The 26,402-nt window shown below is 48.7% G+C and overlaps 1 protein-coding gene across 2 annotated transcripts; it reads left to right on the forward strand.

The window, feature by feature from the left end:
• Positions 1-849: 849 nt before the first annotated feature.
• On the forward strand, positions 850-26,402 carry LOC102452412 (solute carrier family 22 member 4-like). 2 transcript variants are annotated; one of them, XM_075900354.2, is made up of 4 exons: positions 850-1,070; positions 3,427-3,482; positions 9,846-9,908; positions 22,537-26,402. In XM_075900354.2, exons 2-4 carry the CDS (start codon positions 3,467-3,469, stop codon positions 22,740-22,742), a joined length of 285 nt encoding a protein of 94 aa, XP_075756469.1. In that variant the 5' UTR covers positions 850-1,070; positions 3,427-3,466; the 3' UTR covers positions 22,743-26,402. The 2 variants fall into 2 exon arrangements, with proteins under 2 accessions (XP_075756469.1, XP_075756468.1); XM_075900353.2 differs by lacking the exon at positions 850-1,070 and having other exon boundaries at positions 3,348-3,482.

Consider the following 26,402-nt stretch of genomic DNA (forward strand, 5'->3'; position numbering starts at 1 on the left):
CAGACTCCCAGTGGAGCCAAAGGGAGTTAAGAGGCTCCTTTTAAGGAGGGCTTAGAGAACACAAGAATCATACTGAGTGTTGTTTGAGTGGCACATGCAGCGACGAATAGCCTAGAAGAGCCATTTCTTTACGGTGTATTTTATATACAGTAATTCCTCATTTAACACGATAGATGTTTGTGCTAAGCGAAAACGTGCTATGCGGGGCCAATTTTCCCATTAAAAATAATGGAAAAGATGGGGGTTGCATTTTAGGAGGTGGTGGCGAAGTCAATTTTTTGTTGGTGCTGGGTCATCAGCGTCACCATTAGATATCTAGCAACACAAGATATCAAGCAACACAAGTCACTGCAGTTTGTTAAAACACAAAGATTAACTTGTGAGTGAGCGGAGGAGCACAGTGATGACCACGTGTATTCATCCGCTCATGCATATTACCACTGTTTTCACCAGCTTATACTGTCGTGCGAAGTAGTCCTCCACTTGATTATTTTTGTGTTATTTTTGTGGGTTATTCCCTAAAAATAATAATTGTGCTATTGCAAAAACGTGTTAAGCGGGCACGTGTTAAATGAGTAATTATTGTACTGAACAGAAGGGACAAGAGAATTTCATACACAAAATTGTCTTCTCCCAGCCTGAGTGCATCTGGGCAAGATCTGGTTTTTTTTTCCAGAGAATGATTGTTATGGAAAAGACGGTAGGAAAAGGACTTGGCAGCAGTTACTATTCATGGCTTGGCACTTTGTGTCTCAACAACCAAGATTGTATTTCAAAGGTGCCTTTCAGGTCTGATTGCTGGGGGCTGGGTATTTCATCACTGTCACTTTCCCTATTTCTCACTCCCCACCCTTTTTAAAATTAGACTTCCTTGCCCTTGGATTGGGTTTGAGGAGATCTTTACTATTTTAATGCCATTTAAAATATTTTCAGATACAATCTCCAGAGCCTTAACTGGGGAAACAGCCTCTATTATGTTAAAGGCAGAAGGGTCTATATGCTGGAGTAAGTGTAACTGAAAGGAGTACAGCTGAAAGAAGAAGAGGCCAAAGGAACCGGGAAGGCTAAAGGTAGGCAACACAAAATAACAACTCCAAGGGAAGGTACAAAATAGCTAATATAAGCATGATTCTATTTTATTATATTCTGCACAGGTTCTTATTCCACTCTGGTTGCTATAGTATCTGAACTGGGGAGAGGGTGGGAGGTGGACAGACTTGCTGGGCCCCTGGGCAAAGTGTGTGTGTGTGGGGGGGGGGGCTCTGTTGTCCTGGAAGGGGCAGAGCAACCAGCCCTCAGCACCATCCAGAGCATGCCACACTGGTCCTCCCCCCCCCCCCCCCCCCCAGCTCTGATTGCTTCCTGGAGCGCGTGGTGCAGCACTCCAGCAACAATTTAAGGGCCCAGGGCTCCAGCCGCTGCTACAGCAGCAGTGGTAGTTGGCAGCCCCACACCCCTTTGAATCACTAGGCCCCAAGGCAACTGCCCCTTTAGCCCCCCACTGTTGACAGGCCTGTATCTGAGTAATGTCCAGCTGTGGATGAGAAACAAACACAAACATTCCTAGTCAGAATACACCTACTTAGAAAGACACAAAGTCTAGCCCTCACTGACCGGAGGAAAGAGAAAAAAACCTATAATCCTTGTATTTACTTTATAGTTCTGGGAAGTGCTCAGAGACCATGGCGATGGTCTCTGTATTAGGAGGAGGAATGTGGCAGCAAGTTTACTCAGGTCTTGTGAAGCACAAGGCTGAATGTACTCTTCCTACAGCAGGAGATAAAGAGGAGGAACTTCTTGCCATGCCCTTTAGAATCAGCATCCCAAGCCAAAACTCAGAAAGACCCTCACAGAAGTGAAGTAAAAGACTCCCACCAAGAACCAAAAAGCAATTAAACACAATTATTTCTATTTGTTTATAGGAAAGGGAAGAGGAAGTAAATAATTAACATTCAGCTGAATACAGCCTTTATGAAGGAGCTGATCTCCATATTATTTTGCTTTTTGTTTATGAGACGTGTCTTGAAATTTGAAGGGCAGCACTTCAGGCATTCCTTGGACATTGGAACAATTATCTCATTTTATAAGCACAAGTTTCAGACTTTGCACAATAGCAAAAGAAAATTCTAAGTTTCCTCTTGGGATTCCTCTTGAAAAGCCAGGTTTGATTGCTGTGGATAAGTATTATCCCATTTTACAGATGTGCAAACAGAGGCAAGAGCTTTAGGACTACTGGGCTGTGTCTAGATTGCATCCCTTTTCCATACAAGGGATGCAAATTAGACACAGCGCAATTACAAATGAAGCGGGGATTTAAATCTTCCCTGCTTCATTTGCATAAACATGGCTGCCGCTTTTTTCCGGCTCAGGGCTTTGCCAGCAAAAAGCGCCAGTCTAGACGGGGATCTTTCGGAAAATAAAGCTTTTTCCAAAAGATCCCTTATTCCTGATTTTAAGAGAAACAAGGGATCTTTCGGAAAAGGCTTTATTTTCCGAAAGATCCCCGTCTAGACTGGCGCTTTTTGCCGGCAAAGCCCCGAGCCGGAAAAAAGCAGCAGCCATGTTTATGCAAATGAAGCGGGGAAGATTTAAATCCCCGCTTCATTTGCAATTGCGCTGTGTCTAATTTGCATCACTTTTACGGAAAAGGGATGCAATCTAAGCACAGCCCTAGAGTTTAAATGGGATAAAATACAACATCTGTGGACTTACATGTGAAGAAGGAGGAAAATAAGAGCTGTACTGAGAAATTAAGGGATAACGCAAGAATGACAGGTATGTTGGGTTACAAGAAGGGACCATATCTTTATTTGCTTTGCAAGGTACATGATATATTTCTGATTGCTTGAAAGTTAATAGTGAGCTCCAAATTGTGGCTTACCTGCTCCTATATACTGGGCATCACTGTTAACAGAAAAATGGTGACCTGCAGGGTTGGCTCTACCTGCCTTATTGTAACATTGTTCCTACTTTGCTCAGGGTGTTGGACTTGATGATGTCTGGAGGTCTCTTCCAACCCTATGAGTCTATGATGGTAAAATTAGGGAACATACCTCACTAAATACTATCAGGGCATGTCTACATGAGGAAATCATTTTGAAATAACTTATTTTGAAATAATAACTCCCAAAATAACAATTTTGAACTAAGCGTTATTCCTCATGAAAAGCAGGAGTTATTACTTTGAAATAACCAGCCCGCTATTTCAAAATAATGGGCTTGATAGTGTGGATGCTCCACTTGTTATTTTGAAATAAGAGGAGTTATTTCAAAATAGACCAGGGCCATGTGAACAGTGTCGCTATCTTTCCTGTAATGTAAATGAAGGCAGAATTTTGTTATCTAATAGATGGTGACCATATCAGGAACTGCAATCATGCTGCATCGGATAGCAGAGTAGCTGATGACTCTCCTCATTCATTTCAGACTCATTATTGAAGAGTTGCCAAAGATAAATGCGTCCAAGATGCAATCAGGCTTGGGTAAGTGGTCTTAGTTGATATGCTCTCAGGCTTCCGGCTACATATAGGGAAGATGGAACTTTTAGAATAAAGAGAGTTAATGGCTTTTGGCAGTGTGTAAGCTTATAACACTTTGAAATGATGGGGCAAACAATCCAGCAATTGAGAACGTAATCCCACTGGAAGCATTATCTTGGTTACCAACCTGTTTAAAACAATAGATTTTGCGCTCTCATGTTTCAAACCCCAGGGCTAGACAAGCTCCCATGCAAAGGATGCTTGTGGAACAATGTGAAATAGAAACTATTTGAATATGTTCCCTTTATTTCAAACTCTCCAGATGGCTGTTGTGAAAATGGTAAAGGATAATCCTGCCAAGGTCCCAAATCTCATCTCAAAGTACACGGCTGTGTCTACATTGGCACCTCTTTCCGGAAAAGGGATGCTAATGTAGCACTTTGGAATAGGCAAATCCACGGGGGATTTAAATATCCCCCGTGATATTTGCATTAACATGGCTGCTGCTTTTTTCCGGCTTGGAGATAAGCCAAAGAAAAGTGCCAGTCTAGACGTGATTCTCCGGAAAATAAAGTCTTTTCCGGAGGATCTCTTATTCCTACTTTCAAGCGGCCAGTCTAGACGTGATTCTCCAGAAAATAAAGCCTTTTCCGGAGGATCTCTTATTCCTACTTTCAAGTAGGAATAAGAGATCCTCCGGAAAAGGCTTTATTTTCCGGAGAATCACGTCTAGACTGGTGCTTTTCTCCGGCTTATCTCCAAGCCGGAAAAAAGCGGCAGCCATGTTAATGCAAATACCGCGGGGGATATTTAAATCCCCCGCGGATTTGCCTATTCCAAAGTCTACATTAGCATCCCTTTTCCGGAAGGGATACCAGTGTAGACACAGCCCACATGTATCAGATGCACAACCAAAAGCTGCCATGGACTTTAAACATTTATCTAGAATAAAAGACTGAGTGGACAAAAATGTTACTGGAGTCTCAAAACAGAGTAAAGAAATGCAATTTAATGTGGCACCAGTCCCAGTAATCTGAATGGGATGCATAGAAGTTATGTGGCTAAATTCCATGGATCTCATTGAAAATGAATAGTACCGTATTTTCTGGCGTATAAGGCTACTGGGCGTATAAGACGACCCCCTAATTTTTTAGTTAAAAGATAGGGTTTCGTCTTATACCCCAGCGCCCCTCCGCCTCCCCGGCTTTGCTCCCGGTGTCCCTGGTCTGCCGGAGACAGTCCCCAGCAGACCAGGGACACCGGAAGCAAAGCATCTGAAAGGACGCCCCGGCAGCGGGACAGCCCCGGCGCGCCTGGGCTGCCCCGCCGCCGGAGCCCCTCCACGGCTTTGCAAAGCCTCGGGGGAAGCCGGCGGCGGGGCAGCCCAGGCGTGCCTGGGATGCCCCGCCGCCGGCTTCCCCCGAGACTTTGCAAAGCCGCAAAGCTGTATACCCAGCGTATAAGACAACCCCCGATTTTTGGGGGATGTTTTTTAACATCAAAAGTCGTCTTATATGCCGGAATATACGGTATTAGGCTTATAATGTTGAAGATTGGACTAAATCACTAATTTAGGGGAGGTCCTGATCCTTGGGAGGTTTTGAGGTGCTGAGTTGTTGCATTGAAATGAAGGGGACTATACATATGTGAATAAAGTCATATTTCTGCTTAAATGCTAGTCTGAAAATAATTAAAAACATGTTAGTATGGGTATAATATACGGCTATGTCTAGACTGGCCAGTTTTTCCAGAAAAATCAGCTGCTTTTCTGGAAAACCTTCCAGCTGTCTACACTGGCCGCTTGAATTTTGATCTCATGTAAGATAGTCAGTGTTTTTGCGGAAATACTATGCTGCTCCCGTTCGGGCAAAAGTCCCTTTTGCGCAAAACTTTTGCGCAAAAGGGCCAGTGTAGACAGCTGAGATTTGTTTTCCGCAAAAAAGCCTCGATCGCGAAAATGGCGATCGGGGCTTTTTTTGCGGAAAATCGCGTCTAGATTGGCGCAGACGCTTTTCCGCAAAAAGTGCCAGTCTAGATGGTTTAAACCAGGGGTCAGCAATCTAGGCACACATGCCATAAGTGGCAGGCAAGATGATTTTCAGCGGCATGCGCAATGAGAGCGGGGCGGGGGAGAGAAAGCCCCAAGTCTCCCCACCAGATCTGGTGTGTGGGAAACACTAAACTCCCCCACCCCTCCGGCTCCTCGCCCTTTCCTTTCTTCTCTTCTTCTTTCCCTCCCGCCCACAGGGAACACGGGCGGCTCCCTGGGCGCTTTGCCGACTGGCAGCCGGGGTTGCTTCCGGCGGTGCGCGGTATCTGGAATCTGGGGCCGCCTTCGAGTCCCGGTGAGCCCCCGCCACCGTGCGCCACGCAGCGTCTCCCTGCCCCTGCGGGACTGCCCCTGCCGCGCGGGGTCCTGCTCCGGCTGCGCTGCTGCCTCCTCCATCGCCAGGCGGCCGCTTGGTTTTACAGCAGCAGGGTGGCTGGGTCCAAGGCAAAACCCCCCGGGGCTTGCTCCTGTCTTGGACCTGCCACTTCAGCCCCAGAAGGGGCCGGGCTGGGGCGCTGCAAGGCGGGGAGCTCCGCGCGGGGCCGCTCTCTCCCCCTGCCCAGCTGCGCCCCGCTGGGGAGTGTCAGCAGCACGTGGAGCCGCTCGCTCTGCGCCACAAGCGGGTCTGGCAGGGAAGGTGGGAGCGTTCTGCACCTCCCCCGCCCCGCGCCCTTTGAGGGGGGAGCCAGAGCTGGAGCCGCGGCCTCGGGGCTGTGCGGCTCCCTGCTGCGCGGGGGAGGGAAGCTGAGCGCCCTGCTGGGGAACGGCAGCGCTGTCTAGAGGCTCTCTGCACTGCAAGGGGGAACAAAGCCAGGTGCACACGCACCCCGGTCCCCAATCTCCCTCACTCAGTCCGCTCCCCCCCCCCCACAAGACCCTGCACCCCCAGCTTGCTCCCACCCCCGCTTTTGCTCTTGCACCCTCTCTCCTGCCCAGACATCCTACCCCCACTCTGCTCCTGCATCCACCTTTGCTTCTGCACCCTCCTCCCTGGCAGGGCTGAACGGAGGCATGGGCGAGCCAGGCATCTGCCCTGGGCGCCAACCCACGGGGCATCCCCCGCGCGTGGCATCCCTTACAGCTGCCATCAGGAGCCGCACGCCCAGCTCCCACAGCACTGGCCTGCCCGCCTCCCCGCGGTGCTGGACAGCAGCGCCCTTGCCCCCACGGCTGCGGGGCCCTGCATGGACCGGCGCGTGCGCCAGCAGCGCTGGCCGGGCTGAGCTGGGCAGTGCATGCGCTGTGTGCCCCGGGGGCAGGCCCTGGGCTCCGTGCCAGCGGCTGTGACCAGCCCGCGCATGCGCCGAGCGTCCCAGGGTCGGGCCCCGGGCTTCACTCCAGTGGCCGTGGCCGGCATGCGCCATGCGCCCCAAGGACGGGCCCGCGCCCCACGGGCGGGCCTGCGCATGCACTCTGCGCCCAGGGGCGGCGCTGCACGCCCAGGCCCAGGGCGCCAAAAGGGCCCTGCTCCCTGGTCACACATTGCACCCTCCCTTCCTCCTGCTCCCTCCACCTGGCCAGACACCCTACTCCAAGCCTGCTTCTGCACCTAGCTCCCACCCAGACCCCACAACCTCCCCCCCTTCTGCATCCCACTTCCCTCCCAGATCCGGAACTCCCATCCCTATCCCACTCACTGGCAGCCCTGTCTCACACACTGAACCCCTCATTTTTGTCCCTACCCCAGAGCCTAAGGGGGTCCACAAAAACCATTAACTCCAGAATCCAGAAAAGTAAATCTGACCTATGGGAAGCCCTGAACCTCAGCCCTCCAGCCTCTTCTCCTCACCCCATAGGGCTGGAGCACCAGAGGAGTGAGGTGTTTCAGTCGGGGGGCCACATCAGTGAGGGTTGGGGGTTTTGGGAGGAGTTTTTTTGTTGCTCATTTGAGTGGTCCCCAACTGATTTTTCTGTGGGTCAGTGACCCCTGACCATAAAAAGGTTCTCCACCCCTGCCATAAATAAAACTTTGAAACCTTTTTTATTGGACATAAATTAATATTTTACTTTTTGATAAAAGTGTGATAAACTAACATGAGAAAGTTAAAATGCTTAATCTGTTTAATAATTTAAATTAAACCATTCTCCCTAGCTGCAGCTGGTTCAGAAAATATGGTCACTGTACCCAGTCTGCTCTGCTTCCTGCTCCCCCGGCACACAGCTCCCTAAATAGAAGTGAATAAGTTAAATCTTGGCACGCCATATATGAGAGGTTGCCAATCCCTGGGTTAAACACAACAAACCAGGCATCCCAGCATGGGATTAGAATAGATGACTCTTGCGGTCTCTTCTAACCAGTTCTATGATTCTCCCAATTTTCATGCACCTGTGACACATTTTAATGTCCGCTATTAAATATCCACACAAGAAGAAAAAAAACTGCTTCTCCAAATGCCATAGGTTATCTGCTGGCGTTAGTCTGTGGAGTTTCAGAGATTTGGTCTCTCAACTTCTTTGTTGTCTTAGGAATCAAATTAAATCCAAGGATTTCTTCCCAAGCGAGTTAAGGCTTTGTTAGACTTTGGTCAAACTTCAGTCAAAACACAAGCATAGTTGACACATAGCGGGGGGAAGACCTGTAGTCTCAAGTGCCTCTCCAGATTTCTGTTTGATTTGTCTGGGTGGGGAGCAGAGGGGGCAGGACCAGAGACTTCTCACGCTGGCCTCTCTGAGTTGCTGCTCTGTGCAGTGTTGCGGCTGCCTACAAGAGCCCAGCTGCTCCTGCCCGAGTCCGGCTGCTGGGGACAGGACTGAGTGAGCCAGAGTCCTCTCTTCCCCCAGCACATTTCTGGCTCACTCAGCCCCTGTCACTGGAAGCTGGGCCCAGGTAGGAAGCAGCCTGCTACCACCAGCTCCCCAGCCAGACTCTCTCTCAGGCAGCTACTGCACTGCACAGAGAAGTGAGCTGGAGTGGACAGCCTCAGCTGGTTTGAGAGAGGTTCCCTCCTACTACCTGCTTGGGCCCGGGGGTGAACATGACAAGAAGGGGCAGTGAGAGCAGGATACAGCCACCACCTCCTTCCTGCAGGTAACTCTGGTATGGTGCAGAGGGCGCGGCCACCCCAGGCTGGGCGCAGCATGGAGGGGTTGCTGGACGGAGTGGTGTGGTCAGATGTTCTCCCCTTTTGATTGTGCCCCACAGTATTGGGAGGGATAAGTGGTTTTGCTCCTTAGTATAATCCATGAATGGGATTAGTATTCTGCTATCTTGCAGTCTTTCCAGATGCGTGGAGTAGGAAAACCAAGACTTGCATAGTTCACAGAGACTGGAAGTGTTTTGACCATTGCTTCCAGATATCAAATCTCCCCTTTTCAGCACATAGCAAACTGTGGGTTTGCTCAACCACTTATCCCCAGTTGGTGGCTTGGAGCCCAGCCATTGGTTTATTATGCAATTCCTAGCAAAGTCTGCTGATCTACTTGTTGGGGAAATTTACCAGCATTTGTCCATGAATGCCCCAGGGGAAGGAATGAGGTGGATCAGTCAGAATTATTTAACAGTTTGTTCTCTATTACTTCTGCTCTAATAACATCTGCTCTGCTTTTCTTTCCTCCTTTCCCTCCAAGCAGGTGGTGAAAGTAACTAATGGGCTGAATAAAAAGCTGGAAACACCCCTGCTCAGGGGGGATAAAGGAGATGTGATGGTGGTGGAGAGTGAGGTTCCTTAATCTTTTGTGTGTCTCTTTCAATTTGCATCTGCTCATGCAGGTGTGTTTGTAAGAATGGGGGCATTTGCCTCTGAAGCTCTGTAACGTCCTCTGACAGCAGATGTTATAGAAGTGCAGAGTATTACTACTGAGGCCTGCATACAATGGAGCTGCCCATAATGTGGGTGTGCATGGTCAGAAGGGAAGATGTAAAAGGTCTCTTCCTTCAAATACATCTGCCTAGGGTCAGCGAAGATCCAAAGCCTGGCATCCTGAGTTGTTCAGGGACACTTTTCCTGGTTATGTCCCTGGAGCATAAATTGCCCAAAACGGGAGGTAGAAGAGACAACCCGCACCAAAGGGATGGTAAAGTGTGCACAGTCCACCCTGACTTCCTCTGAGTCCTGAGCCTGTACAAGGGGACTGTACCCATGAAAGCTCATGATACCATTTACATGTTTTGTTAGGCTTTAAAGTGTTACCAGACTATTTGCTGGGGTTTATAAGTTTACCATATTCTAGTCCATAGTATCACCCAGTACAATATCACTTTTCCCCAGTTCTCTAGATTGCTACTGGCCTGGGCTTTGAGAACCTGTGATTTAAGGGGTTGATACAGTTTGTATCCTTTCTGTGGTTTTCGGCTATTTTTGTTTTTCCCAAAACAGACTGTCTGGGACCTGGGGAGATGTATCCGGAGCTTACCCCAACTTCATCAGCGATGGGGAACGGTAAGGAAAAAAGAACCAAGGCAAAGCTCTAGCAGCCAATTAGAGTGCTAGTTTTCTGGATACAATATGATTGGTTATTTGAGTTACAGACAGGCCCAAACACTTAATCAGTGTCTATTATTTTGAGACTGGTTTTCTTCACCCTGTGTTATCAGTGTTCCTGGCAGTCTCTTTGGCAACTACTAAATGGTGACATGCAGTTAAATGTGTGACCTCCAGGCTTGCCAAATAACTACTCTGTGAAAAACTAACTCATGCAAGAGGATCTCATATTTGTTCACTGGATGTAAAACATCCTTCTGGGTTCAAATGTTGATACTTAATACACAATTCTTGATGTTACAGAGAATGACTGGGTCACTGAATACATACTGTACATTTCACCTTCCTCCCCCGATAGACTTTCCTGCAAGCTAACCAAACTTATTTGTAAGTGTTGTACTCTTCCATAGCATATCAAATGTGCAAACTAACTGAATAAAACAAAAATATGCTCAGAAGAAAGGAATACACATACATCATATGTTTTCATCAGCTTGTTCAAGGTGTTTTGAAGGAGGAGCCAGGCCTGGATGATGTTTCGCAGACAGCTCTTCATACATTGGCTATTGCAATATATTCTCAATCTTTTCCCCTGATGATTTAGATAACACCATACTGCCAGAAGCAGGGTGCCATCTTTCACCCAGACCTCCCTCCATGTCCCTACAAGTACACTGGCTAAATTTTACTGATTCTGTCTGTGTGACAGCTCTACAATACAACCTCTCCTATCCAGTCACACAGCTAAACCTCCTATCCAGGCTCTCGTAATCTATGCCTTGATTACTCCTCCTTCTGCTTGGCCTTGACAAATGCAATCTTGTCTCTCTTGTATGCATCCAGTATACTGCTTCAAAGCCAATGTTCTTAGTCTGTTGCTTTGACCATGGCATTCTTTCATTCCTCCACTAGCTCCTCCTCCTCTACTGCATCAAACATAAGCCATTTATATTGACTTTCAAGGCCCTTTATGAACTATCCCCCTAAACACAGAAATGTTGACTGTCGCCTATGCTTGGCCAGTCGTGCCAGCTTCTATCACTTACCTGTTGAATTTTCAAAGCATCGGTATGTTTCTCCCATGTTGCCTCTCATGCTTGGGAGGAGCTCCCTGTGAACATCTGAAAAACTACCTCATTGTCCACCTTTAAATCCCCTCTTGCAACTTTATTTTGCTGTGATGCCTACAAAACACTTGACAATGGTTAATTTACCAGAGTGTAATACAACTGCCTCTCATGCTGACCAATATTGTCTTGTTTCCTAAAGCTCCCCCATCTGTTATTCCCAGGTCTCATTTTATTCTTAGATTGTAAGCTCTTGGAGGGCTAGGACCATGCCAGAGGCTTATATAGAGTAAAAGCCCTAGCTAAGGCAATCACTCTGCTCTTCATCACACTTCTTCTAAGTTACTTATTAAAATAGGTTTCCTGAGTACAGTTACAGAATGTTCTTGTGCCTTAATACATGAGGTACACTGCTCCTACTCCCCCAAAAAGCTGCTCCAAGTTCTACGGCACACACCTACCTGCAGTCAACCAAACATCTCGATTTTACAATGGAAAGAGCAAGTCCGCATTGCAAAAGGCTGGCTTGCCCAAGTGGGGTATGATGGCCCTTTTGGATAGCGTGGAACTTGGTGTCCTCCATCTCATATCATGCATAGTTATTCAGGCTACAGTAATTGAGCAGTGTGTTATGCACTCTGGGAGCTCTGGAGCAGAAGCAATAATGTTACTGTTAGGCTGTTGCTGCAGATTTAGGACTACAGTAATCCCAGTGATGTATTGGTGGAGAACAGTGAATGCATCCACATAACCATGGGTCCCCCTTACCCTTTCCCCATTCTGTCCCTTCCATTCTGCCTAGTCTAAAATTACGTGGTGTTCTGGGGCACAGTGAGTACCAGCCAAGCACAGATCCTCACCATGCAGGAGGCATTAGCCCTCTCCTTGCTGGGTCCCAGCAATCTCACTACTGCCCACAATCAATGGATTCTCATTAGTTCTACTGCAGCTGGAGCCCTTCCTGCAGCTACAGAGGAAGGGGCTGATGGATCAGTCTCTGTTTCCTTAGAATAAGAAATTAACTTTTTACTTTGATGACTCATCCAAGTGCCCCAGTGGAATATAGCTTCCATAATGTGTCTTCCACAACTGTGTATACTGGCTGTGCAGTGAAAGCCTGTGTCCAGTGTTTCTTGTAAGCTGAGCACTTGGGCAACTGCCCAGGAGAGATTCAGTGCCACCCACTTGATTGGCAGAGCACACACATCTGCCCACAGCCAGCAGCATGTGTTTCTATTGGTGGGGCACATGGGCACTTGCCTCAGTGCAGACACATTTATTCTGCACATGGACGGAAAAAAATTAGAGGGAACATTGTGTTTGTCAATAAACCAGACACATCTGGACCAGAAACCTCCAGGAAGCAGCTAAATGCAAGAACAAAATATGTATAACATTCTCTAAGAGATGGACTATGTTCTGACCAAGACACCTGGCACACTCCAGTCAATCAGAACCATTCCCAGGTATCTCATTACACATCAGGGATGCACTTTACATAAGAACATAAGAACAGCCATACTGGGTCAGACCAAAGATCCATCTAGCCCAGTATCCTGTCTGCCAACAGTGGCCAATACCAGATGCCCCAGAGGGGACGATCACAACAGGTAATCCTCATGTGATCCCTTTCCTGACAGCCATTTCCAGAGAAACAGAGGCTAGGGACATCATTCCTACCCATCCTGGCCAATAGCCATTGATGGACCTAACCTCCATGAATCTATCTAGCTCTTTTTTGAACCCTGTTAAAGTTCTAGCCTTCACTGCATCCTCTGGCAAGGAGTTCCACAGGTTGACTGTGCGCTGAGTGAAGAAAAACTTCCTTTTGTTTCACACCTGCTGTCGATTAATTTCATTTGGTGACCCCTGGTTCTTATATTGTGGCATGAACTGTTTTATGAGAAATTCCAGCAAAACAAATACTGTCCTCTCTTTCCCTCCACTTGTAAGCTCTGTGTCAACAGCATACAAATAATCTCACCTAGTCTGTTTGGAATGAAGAAATCTAGTTCCACTTGATAAGAGGCTTGGGATGTTGTTGACTGGTAGATATAATATTAATAATAGCTATTAGCCTCACCATCCGTATATTGCAGGGGTTCTCAAATATCATTGCCTTGCAACCCCCCTTCTGACAACAAAAACTACCACACAACCCCAGCAGGGGGACCCGAGCCTGAGCCCCACCACTGCAGGGTGGGCAGGCCCCATGCCAAAGTCCAAGTGCTTCAGACCCAGCCAGGGGCCTGTAATCTGAGCTTTGATGCCCTGGGCTGAAGCCATGGGGCTTTGGTTTTGGCTCCTGGCAGAGGAGCTTGAGCTTTGGCCCTGAGCATCAGCAAGTCTAAGCCAGTTCTGGTGACCCATTAAAATGATGTTGTGAGCCAGGTTGAAAGTAACTTAAATTTCTTACAGGTACTCTTGTATGACACCCCCCCGGGGGGGCGGGGAAGAGTGTCTCAGGACAGAGGGCTATGGGGGGATGATATGACAATATCTGTGAAAAAATTAAGTGCAGGGTGGAGTGCAGGAGGCTCAGAGCAGGGGTTTGTGATTTGTGGGGGGGTGGTTCAGGGGGAAGGGGAGATGTGACAGGAGCAGGAGTCAGAGTTGGGCTGTAAAGAGAGATTCACGCTGGAGGATTGTGGGGGGGGGAGCTCCAGACAGGGGGTGGGGATATAGGTGGTGGTGGAGTCAGGGATCAGGCTGTGAGGAACGCCTCAGGGCAGGGGGCTGAGGTCTGGGGGAGGGGGGGGGGGCTCAGAGTAGAGAGAACTGTGAAGGGGACAAGGGCTGAACTCCCCCACCCGGATTCCTACCAACACTGGTTGTTGCTTGCTGTTTCCCTTCCGTCCTCTGTCACTGTCAGGAAGCGAGAGGGAAACTCACAGCATGAGTCACTCACTCCTCTGCCCCTTGTCCGCACCAGCCGAGAGGGAGCGGAAAGCAGGTATATGCTGTGTGCTTTCCTCTCACTTCCTGACAGTGGGGAAGGGAGGGTATGTCTACACTACCCCGCTAGTTCGAACTAGCGGGGTAATGTAGGCATACCGCACTTGCAAATGAAGCCCGGGATTTGAATTTCCCGGGCTTCATTTGCATAAGCCGGGCGCCGCCATTTTTAAATCCCGGCTAGTTCGAACCCCGTGCCGCGTGTAGCTGCGCGGCACGGGGTCCGAACTAGCCGGGATTTAAAAATGGCGGCGCCCAGCTTATGCAAATGAAGCCCGGGAAATTCAAATCCCGGGCTTCATTTGCAAGTGCGGTATGCCTACATTACCCCGCTAGTTCGAACTAGCGGGATAGTGTAGACATACCCGGAGTTCTGAAGCCCCCCATTTCTTTTGTAGTGGCATCCAGAGAGATTAGAGGGAATTTGGGCGGTCTGGGATCGGTGTGGGGCACTCCACCAGCCATCCCCTTTCATCTGCTTGCTGCTGAGTGTGGCAGCCTGCAGGAGAGCCCTGGAAGTGGCACATCAGGGTGCACCCCTTACTTTCATGTCTGGTTGCAGCCCACACTGGAGTTCTGATATACAGTTTGAGAACTGCTAGTATGCACTAAAAACCAATAGCATTAAGCACAAATACTGTTCAGTGATATAGCCTCAACCAATCTATACCATAATCCTGTCCACTTACACTAAGTATCCCATAACACCTTGTATTTCCCAAATAAAACATATGGCATAAGCAGACAGGAAACTTTTCAAAATTAAGATACGTTTGTTCTCTGTCTTAGTACAAGCTGGGTAAGTATCTTCACAGGTCAGTACCTGGAATGCCAGTATCCAAAACAAAGATAACCAGGGAACAGAACAAGAAGTTAGGAACTAGAACAAATGGAGGGGCTGGGCTTGGATGCAATGTAACAAGCGGTGTAACTTGTGAAGTCATTACATACCAACTGAGATGTATAAATTAGGAAGCATAACTGTAAGACTAACGTAACCTGGCTTCACAGGACAGTTCTTCACAGATTGATCTAGAACAGGGCTACTCAACTTTAGAAGTCCTGAGGGCCACAATGATACTCACAGCACATGCCGAGAGTTGCAACTTAAATGTGGTTGTGTATACATGCAAATATATATGCAAATATATGCAAATAGCAGCTTTCACATTGACAGGCATGGATACAAAGATTACGCCTTAAGCTGCAGTGCCGGACCTAAACGTGGCCAGTGTGAGCCAGTCATCACCTCTCAGGCTCAGCCCACAAGACTAAGCAGCCAGCACTTCCCACAATGCCCCAGCACCTCCTTCCTAGGTGCTAGAAACGCCGACACCCTATACCCGTCTGTTCCAGCCAGCCCATCTGCTTGCATCTTTCAATGCTCATCTCATCCGGGAGACACCTCACCATTGTGGAGCATGTTCCAGTGGAGGCCATGTTCAAAGGATTCCACTTGCGGGCTGCATATTGAGCCCTGTGTAAACCCAAACAGCAGCGGCGGATACAAGGCAGGGCGAGCAGGGCGGCTGCCCCGGGCCCCACGCTTCAATAGGCCCCGCGCATGCTATTTCCAGTCGGCTTCTGCCGAGACGCATGTGCGAAATGCTACTTTCGGTCGGCTTCTGCCGAGATGCATGCGCGAAATGCTATTTCCCGTCAGCTGCTGCCGAGGCGCATGCACGAAATGCTACTTCCGGTCGACTGCTGCCGAGGCGCATGTGCAAAATTGTGCCTCCCCAGGCCCCGTGGCGCAGCCCTGGGCCCCACAAAATTATTATCCGCCCCTGCCAAACAGCATCGCAGGCTGCAAACAGGCCATGGGCCACATGTTGAGTAGCCCTGGTCTAGAACTTTCTTTCTGTACCATAGTGGGTAGCACACACTTTAGAGCTAATCTGAAACTTGCCATTATCAATCAACTTTTCCCAAGGGTATTATGGTCCAAATGGGCCTTTGGAAGAGACTTGTATACAGAAATCTTTGGGGTGGCATGGAAGAGAGCACAGAGATGAAAAGCAGGCTAATGCGGGTCAAATAATCTCATGAAATCAACATCTTTGAAAGTCTCAGAAGGGTAGTCGTGTTAGTCTGTAACTTTAAAAACGAGTGGTCCTGTGGCACCTTAGAGACTAACAAAAATGTTTATACATATAGTATCATGAGCGCTTGTAGGCAAAACCCACTTCTTCAGAGGAGACTCAAGCTCATTTCATCTGAAGGGGTGGTGTGTGTGTGTGTGTGTGTGTGTGTGTCTGTCTCTAAGGTGTCACAGGACTATAGTACTTATCTTTGAAAGTGATATTTAGAAAATTTGCAGTACTAGTACATTTACCCAGCATTACTCAGATACTTAAGGAGGGGCACAGGGTGGAGGGTGCAGGAGTCAGGGTTTGGGGGTTAGGAAAGGCTCTGGGCAGGGGAGTGCCTGTGTGTGTGTAGGAAGGTGTGCAGGAGGGGGCAAAGTTCCTCCCGCTCCCTCCTCCGCCCCCCAAGATTCATACCAGGGCTGTTGGCTCTTCCCCTTCCTGTCCCTGTCAGAGAGCATGAGCAAAGTGCACAGCTCTGTGCTCCCGAGGAATGCAGCAACCTGTGCACTATCCCCTCGCTCCCTGACAAAGGGGAACAATTAGCAATGTCCCCATATGAAGCTGGGGGAGTTTCAGCCCTTTCCACATGCCCTAAAGGGCACTTGGGGGAGAGGGGTGGTGAACCTGAAGCAGTCCCAGACAGGGAAGAGGAACTCTTCTCCAGGAAGCCCCTTTCACCTGCCTGGTGATTCTGTCTCTTTTCTGCGTGGGTTTCTGAGAAGCAATCCCATTCTAGGCATATCCTGTTTTCCCAGCACAACCAAATCTTTACTTTGCTTGCAGTTGTGCTCAGAGGAAGCTGTATACTGAATTTGGTGGGTCCTAGCTTTCACTGTGTATGTGGAGTTCTTGATCAGACAGACACACTCTCTAAAATGTATAGGAGAATAAGGCATGCCCATTGGTGGGTGTGTATATAAAATATATCTAATTACCCACAGAATACTATGTTAAAAGAAATGTATAGGTTGAACCCTTGTCGTCTGGCACCCTCAGGACCGGATTGGTGACGAGCCAGAGAATTTGCCAAACCACAGGAAGTCAATATTGCCTAGCAATATTGGTGGGGAACCTTTTTTGAGTTGGGATCACTGACCCACAGAAAAATCAGTCAGGGGCTGCACGTAAGTGAGAAACAGGAGTAAGAAAAAAAAACCCTCACTGTGGCCCCCATGTGAAGAGAACGACACTCCCCACATTTCCCTTGCACATGAGAGCCTGGTGAGGGGGGGAGCAACCTAGTAGATGTTGTGCTCCAACCCCCAAGGGGGCAGCAGGGGACTGGAGCGCCAGCACAGACTCCCCAATGCTGGGGCCCAGAGCCTCGGGGACTGGATCCAGGCAAGCCAAGGGCCACATCTGGCCCCTGGGCCAGAGGTTCCCTATCCCTGGTCTAGCAGCATTGTCAACACGTCCATGCTGAGCTCTTAGACGACATGTGGGGTAAATTAAAGCTAAATAACAGCACAGAACACCGAGAGCCAGGTCTGGTGGCTGCTAACAAACTTTATGGGACCATGGGAAACTTGGCCACACTATGATAAGTTAGCTGGACATCCAGATAACTAATATCGTGCTGGATCATGGAGGCTGCCAGACCAGAGAGTGCCAGACTAGAGAGGTTCAACCTATACTGAGGGTGCAAAGTCAAACACTCAGAAGTAAGGAAATTCAGTCCCTTTGTGTGTGTGCATTACAACAGTCTTTCCTTAGATGTTCACATATTATTTTATAGCTGAGGCACTGAAAAATTAAAGTCAAAAGTATCCACTCATTTTTGTCTCATAGGGGTAGCTGTGCTAGTCTGTGACTTTAAAAACAATGAGTAGTCCTATGGCATCTTAGAGCTATATTGTATCATGAGCTTTTCCAGGCAAAACCCACTCCATTAGATGAGCAGAATGGAAAAAAGGGGAGGGAGACCCTCACAATAAGAAAGGAGGGGGGGGGGGGGAAGTACTTGTCAATTGTAGTGCCAGTGCTAATGAGACTAATTGACTGGGCTGGTACCCATTTTGGGCTTTCCATTTGTGATAGGCAGGCCTGATCCTTTTTACGGAGAACATAGTACTATGTAAACACTTTGTATGTTATAAGCAAAGTTTTGATCGACTTCCATGGCAGCTGTGAGTGCTTAGCACCAGTGTTCCCTCTAATCTTCTCCACCCACGCATGGGTTTTTCCATCTGTGTGGAATAAATGTGCACCAAGGCACGTGTGAAAGTGCACTACCAGTAGAAACAAAAAACCTAGCTGTGGGCACTCTGCTAGTCAGCTGGGCAGCATTGGAATTGCTCCTGAGAGCCCGCACAATACCCCTTCCAAGTTCTCCACCCTGTGATATACTGAGTCAGTCTTTATTCACAGAGAGGACGCACCTCTCACTGTCCTGCCCTTCCTTGTCGCGCCAAGTCATTTTCTGTTTAATTTTTTTAAGTTGGTGCAGCTGAGCAAAACACTATGTAATTCGCTGTCCCGAGAGAGGGGAGAGTTCCCTCCAATTGAATGGGCCAGCACCCCTGCACCATTCCCTGGCGACTCACTTCCATTTCAAGACTTTAAGGGTATAATTTTAAATATACAGGTTGGGCCTCCCTGGTCCAGCACCCTTGGGAGCTGACCAGTACCAAATGAGGGGATTTGCCGGACCAGGGGAGGTCTCTCTCCTCCTACACTGTACAAAACTTCTGCCCCCCACTCCCACTGGGGCTCGGCTGCATGGTCACTCCCTGGGCCAGAGCTCTCTAGCTCTCGATGCTATTGGGGTCAGAGCTCCCTGTCCTCCACTGGGGCTGGAGCTTCCTGGCTACCACCAGGGCCAGAGCTGCACGGCCAGCCCCCTGCTACTGCCCAGCTGTTGGGGACAGATTTCCCCATTGCATCAACCGGCCTCTCCCCCCATGGGGCTCCCAGCTGAGTCACCAGTCCATCCCTGTTGCACTCCTGCCCCGTAGCCAGACCTTCCTACATCTGGACTCTGTGGTCCAGAACCATCTGTGATCCTGCTGGACCATAGAGGTTGCAAGACCAGAGTCCTGGTTAAGGGAGGTACAACCTGTCTCACATTGTCCCTTGACTGTTACCCGTACATGCACCTCAAAGTGATTATGAGTATCAATAAGTTACAAGCTTTCCGCAGAGACCTTGCATGCTGCCCTTTGTGGATAACTCTTGTGTGGACGGTGTGTTGGGTGTAGTGAGTTTGTCTGGTCTCAGATAAGAGTTGTGTATAAGGAACAGCGGCCCCTTTGCCAGTTGGCATCAATGGGCCTCTGTGTGACACCCCCTTTCCAATCGGGGTCTCTCCTCCCATCCCGCTCCCTCCATGGGCTTCTCATCCAATCTCTGCCCCACCCAGCCTTCCCAGCTCCATGTTCCATTCCCACTCTTCCCCCATCTCTTCATACAATCTCTGGCCTCCTCCTCTGTTTTCCTCACTGGCTCCCTGTGTCACCCCCTCCCTGGCCCACAGTTCCTTGTCCAAGTCTCCTTTTCCAACCAATACCAGACTGCCCTCCTTCCTTCCCCCCCCAGATCCCAGTTCCAGTCTCCTCGCGCAGACAGACCCAGTCTCAGCAGATGCCTTGCCCTAGTCTGCTCCTTTCCCTTCTCTCCTAGCCTGCCTTTGTCCCCCGTGCATTAAGATCAGACACCTCCGTCCTCCACGCTGTCTGAGCCAGCAGGAGAGTTACTGAGTGCAGAGGAGAGAGAGGCTCCTGTTCTCAGTTCCAATAGCTGGCCCCAACCTGACTGGGAACAGCCAGTTCAGGGCAAATCCTGGAGCCCTAGGGTGGAATATGTTTAGCTGCTCTGTGGGGATGGACAGGTAGGAGCTGAGACCTGCATTGAGCATACGTGTAACCTGCAGGTGTTTTCCAGAGGCCTATCACTAGGCCAGATTTGGGTGGCTGCTTGCTTGCCCTGGCACGAGGACCTTTCCCCCTCAGAGATGATAAAGGGCCCCAACAAAACAATTGCATTGACCTTTTTAACATGGGCAAAACCAGCTCCTGTTTCCCTCATCTCCTTCACTCAAACGCCTGAACCATTTTTACTGAAACTTGGCACTAAGAGTAGTGAATAATTCAACCAGAAGCAGACCCCTGGTATGGAAAACTACAGCCTGAAAGGTTAATGCTTTGGCAGGGCTATAAACATTTGAAAACAGGATCTTGCCATGGGAATTGCCAGGCAACCCAGCTGCTCCTATAACTTTCCTATTGCGTTACGTTCTCACGTGATTAAATATTTGTATCAACATTGTGTGCAAGTTCTTTAGCTGGCATTATTTGCATGTAGCCCCCTGATGTTAGAGCGTTCTGCCTAGCTGCTCAGTTCACACATATATGTAAGGACTGATTCTGCTTTCTTAGCTCTCAAATGGTCTTTTAGGGTGCATCTGCACTGCAGGGCTAAACTCGAAATAAGCTACGCAAGTTGATCTATGTCGATTACGTATCTTATTTTGAAATAGGGAACGTCTACACAGCACTTATTTCAAAATTCCTCTGACTTCCCTTACTCCTCGTACAATGAGGGTTACAGGAGTCAGAGTAAGAAGTCCTCCAGTTTGACAGTATTTTAACACTATTTCGAAATAACTGCCTACTGTGCAGAGGCAGACTTAAGCTTTTTCAAATTAACGCTAGCTATTTCGAAATAATGTTGCAGTGTAGATGTACTGTTTAACTCCCTTGAAGGAAATGCAGTTTATTCTGATGTATGATGATAGAGAGGGGAGAATTTCACATATACTATCTCATTCATGTATATGGACATGGCAGCGTTTTCAAAGAATTTAACAGCATGTGATTTTTCTCATGTCATGTTTTCTCAACTCCTACAAGTCACAAAACTAGCAGCTTGTGGCCAGGATTTCTGTTTATTCTTTGTAATAGAAAATGTTCCCTCTGTTTCAGCCTCTTTGTGTTTGTTCAGCACATAAGGCAATATGACCCTGATCCTGCTCGGGATCCTTGAATGGTAACTCAGTGCAAATAATCATTACTAATAATGCAGACAGTATTCATATGGTAAGGGAAAATGTGATTTTTTTTTCTCACCTTTTAGAATCCCGTGTCCCGTGGGTCTGCCTTCAGGACCTTGGCACACTGATGGAGAAAGTCACACATGTTTTTATAGAAAAAATAAGCTTTAGGAGAAGGCTGTCAGCTGTTGATATTTTCTACAGTTAAATTACAACCATATCGTTTAACCAGATATTGAACGAAGATGGAGATCAAAGCACACATTTGGCTCTCACTGATATACCACAAAAAACAACAAATGGTCTGGTAGCACTTTATAGACTAACGAAACATGTAGATGGTATCAGTTATTTGGTCTCCTAAATATATTTCATAATGGACCAAAACATGGTCAAACAATAGGCGCTATACAATTTATCAGCTGGGCTAACAAAGCCTGTGGATGCAATCAGCCTCTCCCTGCTACACTTCCCGTAATTGTCAGATCTGGAGAGAGGAGTTAAATGAGCCAAAAAGTGGCTTCAGGCAGATCAGGAAGATCATCTGTGGCTCAGGTAGCTGCTGCACGGGACTCCTGGCCGACAAAGCCTCCCAAAAGGAAGGTTCAATTCATGACATAAAAATAAAATATATCCGACAGTGCCATCTAACTGCTGCAGTACAGAGCTGGAAACCAGAAAGTTCTTGGGTGAAATTTGCACTAAACCTCAATCCTTTGTGGTTTGATTTGATTTTTCAGGTTTTATTCAGACATGCTGAGCTCCTGCAATTCTCACTGAGTTTACTGAGAGCGGTGGGCGCTCAGCACCTCTGAATATCAAACTATTGATTTGTTTATGCGTCGGATGACTAGCTCAGACAGTGGAACCTAAGTGCTTTGCTGATTAGAGATGAATTTAAGCATGTGTTTGTGGTTTGTTGAATCAGGGCCATAATGCATTTCAAGCACATGCTCAGATTCGGAACAAGCCAAGTCCTGGAAGTACAGGATAAACTGCCTGCTCTTGTTATGAACTGGACAGTCTAGGGAAGGGGCGATAGATATGATAAGAGAAGACTACAATTTATAGAGCGTGTAGTCAACCTGTGGAACTCCTTGCCAGAGGAGGCTGTGAAGGCTAGGACTATAATAGAGTTTAAAGAGAAGCTAGATAATTTCATGGAGGTTAGGTCCATAAAAAGCTATTAGCCAGGGGATAAAATGGTGTCCTTGGCCTCTGTTTGTCAGAGGCTGGAGAGGGATGGCAGGAGACAAATCGCTTGATCATTGTCTTCGGTCCACCCTCTCTGGGGCACCTGGTGCTGGCCACTGTCGGCAGACAGGATACTGGGCTAGATGGACCTTTGGTCTGACCCAGTACGGTCGTTCTTATGTTCTTATATGTTCTTATGGGAAACTAAGTCTTTGGGAGGTAAAAGCAGTGGAGGTAACAAACATGGGAACTTGATGTAGTTTTATTGATCCTTCTTTAAATTTTATTTTCAGATCTTCACACCCTGTCTGTCTTCCTGGTGATGCTGGGAAAGTTTGGAATCACATCTGCATTTTCAATGCTGTATGTCTACACTGCTGAGCTCTACCCAACCATAGTAAGAAACATGGCAGTTGGAGCTACTTCCATGTCTTGCAGGGTGGGCAGCATCATCGCTCCTTACTTTGTTTACCTTGGTGAGATGTCTTCAGTCATTTGACTTAAATTTTAAAAACACAAAAGTAAACTGCACAGAAAAGTTATCCCAAAGAATGGGCGCACACGAGAGTCCTGGTGCTAAAGAGATTTTTAAACCCACTTTTCAGATATTGTCATTTCGGTCACTTTCCCCCGTTTTGTTTTATTCCATGTTTATACAGGTGCAATAGTGATGAATTGGGCCCTTTAATGTTGTGAGGCTGGACTCGATGACCTCCTGAGGTCTCTTCCAGCCCTAGAGTCTATGATTCTATGCTCTTTCACTGAGGCACGTGCTTTCCAGACAGGAGATGAGAGAAATTCTTAGCCATGCATGGGTAGCACACACTTTAGAGCTAATCTGAAACTTGCCATTATCAATCAACTTTTCCCAAGGGTATTATGGTCCAAATGGGCCTTTGGAAGAGACTTGTATACAGAAATATTTGGGGTGTCTTGAAAGAATAGCACACGCAGTGCGTTCATTCCACAGCGATCAGCATGGAAGAGAGCACAGAGATGAAAAGCAGGCTAATGCGGGTCAAATAATCTCATGAAATCAACATCTTTGAAAGTCTCAGAGGGGTAGTCGTGTTAGTCTGTAACTTTAAAAACGAGTGGTCCTGTGGCACCTTAGAGACTAACAAAAATGTTTATACATATAGTATCATGAGCGCTTGTAGGCAAAACCCACTTCTTCAGAGGAGACTCAAGCTCATTTAATCCGAAGGGGTGGTGTGTGTGTGTGTGTGTGTGTGTGTGTGTGTGTGTGTGTGTGTGTGTGTGTGTGTGTGTGTCTAAGGTGTCACAGGACTATAGGACTACACTTCCCGTAATTTATAGGACTATACTTCCCGTAATTGTCAGATCTGGAGAGAGGAGTTAAATGAGCCAAAAAGTGGCTTCAGGCAGATCAGGAAGATCATCTGTGGCTCAGGTAGCTGCTGCATGGAACTCCTGGCCGACAAAGCCTCCCAAAAGGAAGGTACATGTGCAACAGGGAGCCTAATGCATTTGGAAAAGAAAGCAGTAGGAAGTGAGTCTGCCCAGGATTCTGCGCCCGGGTAGATTTTTAAGGTTTGTATAGTACTGACTTTTCTTAGCTACATCTACTATATATTTGAGAGTTTGCCTGTCTGTGTATTTGTGTGTTTGTTCAAGAACTACTAGATGGTAAGAGCTAGGACCACCAAATTTGGTATGCAGCTTCTTCTTATCATAGCTTAAAGCAGGGCTACTCAACTTTGGAAGCCCCAGGGGCCACAGTGATACTCTCAGCACATGCCGAGGGCCGCAACTTAAGTGTGGTTGCATATATATGCAAATATATGCAAATAACTTCTTTCACACTGATATTTCGCAATATTTACCCAATTTCCACCCATATGACAGCATGTGACAGGGTGCCGGCCCTGCACTGGCCCTTGAAGACCAGGACTCAGGCCCTGAGCCAGGGCTAGAAAGAAAGAGGCCAGCTGGAGCAGTTTAGGGCCAGTGAGAGCCCAGCTGGCAACTACCTAGGGCAGCATAATTGGCTTGTGGAAGCCAGCTGAACCCATTAAGGGAGTGAGAGCCCAGCTGGCAGGTATATAGAGAGAGAAGCACAGGTTGCTTAAGGGAAGGCCAGTGGAGGGCTGACTGCAGAGGAAGCAGGAGCTCCTTGGAGGGAGACAGCTGAAGGAGAAGGACTGGAGCAGGGAGCTCTCCCCCAGCGGGTGCCAGGGACTCCAGGAGAGGCCGGGAGGAAGGCGGAGGCGAGTTGGTGCCACCCGGAGACTGCCTGCCGAGGGGATGCCGGCCTGGAGATCGCAGCCAGCTGGGCAAGTCCAGGAGAAGGAAGCCCGGGGATCCAGGTAGGAAGTGGCCCAGGGCAGGAGCGGGAGCCGCCCCTCCTGGCCCGAGAACCTCGGTGCGTTTCGGCTGGATGGCCCCGCCGAGGGAGTGACCCGATACCTGGTTGCTCACAGGGCCCTGGGCTGGGACCCGGTGTAGTAGGGTGGGCCCGGGTCCCCCTGCCTGGGGTGCACCCTGCTAAAACAATTATAAACTGCTTTGTGGACTCGGCCTTGCGTAAAGGGCCAGTTATATACTGCTTTGGTGCCTATGATGAGCAACCCATACAGACTGTAACTTGCCCTGAGAGGGGCTATATGAGGACAGTCAGGGGGCACTGAGGCACACTGGGGGCGTGCACCCCCTGACAGATGGTGGAGAACGTGGGCAGTGTAACCCCACCCTGAGGAAAAAAGGGGGTTTATTGTGAATAAATAGTGGCTGGTAGGCCACAGGACTAGAACAGGGAGTTGAGGGTGGAGGGGGGAAGTAGATAATGAATAAGTATTGGAGGGCCTGGGAGGCCCTACAGGCTGGGACGTGGGAAAAGGGGAGCGGGCCACGACAAAGGGGTGACCTTGGACTCCGTAGTAAACCAGGCTCCAAGAGTTGGGGGCAAAGGCCGAGCCTGAAAACTTGTTTTGCCTGTGGGCACAGGGAACACCTGAGGAGAGAGTGCCCCTACGGGGTGGGAGCCAGGAGGCCCCACCCAGCTAATAGGGACAAAGGGAGAGCGGCCCCTGGGAAGGCAACAGGGGAGGCACGGACATGTTGGACCTGCGAGGAGCCGGGCCACATCCGGAGGCTGTGCCCTAAGAGGACCCGGGGAGCCCCGGCTAGCACGGGGGGAAGGTGGCGGCGACAAACTGCCAGGGAAAAGACTCAGGACCACCGACCTAGGATGGTAGGAGAAACCAGAGGGCAGGCGGAAGGTGGTTTGGACCCGGGTGAAACCAACGCGCAAGGGAGCCCAGACTGGAGTCCTACCCCGAAGTGTGAGGGGCCGGGACAAGCAAGAGGCCAGTGATGAAGTTAGTTTATGTTTAGCTAGAAGCCATCTTGTATAACAGAAACCATTTCAGCTTTTTGTCTTTGCACGTAGGCCAGAGTGAACTTTCTATCACCCCATGCGCCAGGCCAAGACAGATGTGCTATTGGAATGTGTTAATTGGGCTGGTTCAGAGAGGAGAGGTACTCCTTCGTACCTGTCCGCCATCATGTTGATAAGGCTTTGTTTTTCCTAGTCTAATTGATTATTTCTGTAATTGGATGCCCTGACGTCAGACTGTTTGGTTAAGGGTATAAAGATACTAGGATTGATTGTATTAGGTAGCCTTACTGGACCCAGCTTTGCTGTGACCACGTTTGTCTCACTTTGCTTTTATTGGCCAATAAAACTGTCTGTTTAGCCGCGTAAACTGAGTGAGGCGTTTGCTTCGACACCAGTGAGGGGGCGACACCCACACAGAGGGCGCGTATGGACAGGTGATGGCTGCTGACTTACGGGCGAGACCGCGGGACAAGACAAAGATTACCCTGCAGGTATGGCTAGAGGGAAGGCTCGAAACCGCCCTGGTGGATTCTGGGTGCAGCCAGACAATGGTACGATCAGAGCTGGTTCCAGAGTGGGAGGCGGCCGGGGGATCCATCTCAATGCAATGCATCCATGGAGATGTTAGCGCCTACCCCACGGGGTGGGTCCGTCTGTCGGATGGGGTAGATGAGGTGATCTGCAAGGTAGCGTTAGCCCCAAAGCTGGTGTATCCAGTACTACTGGGCCGGGACTGGCCGGGTTTCAGACGCATCCTGCGTGACTGGGAGAAGCAGGGGCAACCACCACTAGCAGGGA

The sequence above is a fragment of the Pelodiscus sinensis genome, chromosome 16, assembly GCF_052426305.1.
Source record: "Pelodiscus sinensis isolate ZL-2025 chromosome 16, ASM5242630v1, whole genome shotgun sequence".
Lineage (NCBI taxonomy): Eukaryota > Metazoa > Chordata > Testudines > Trionychidae > Pelodiscus > Pelodiscus sinensis.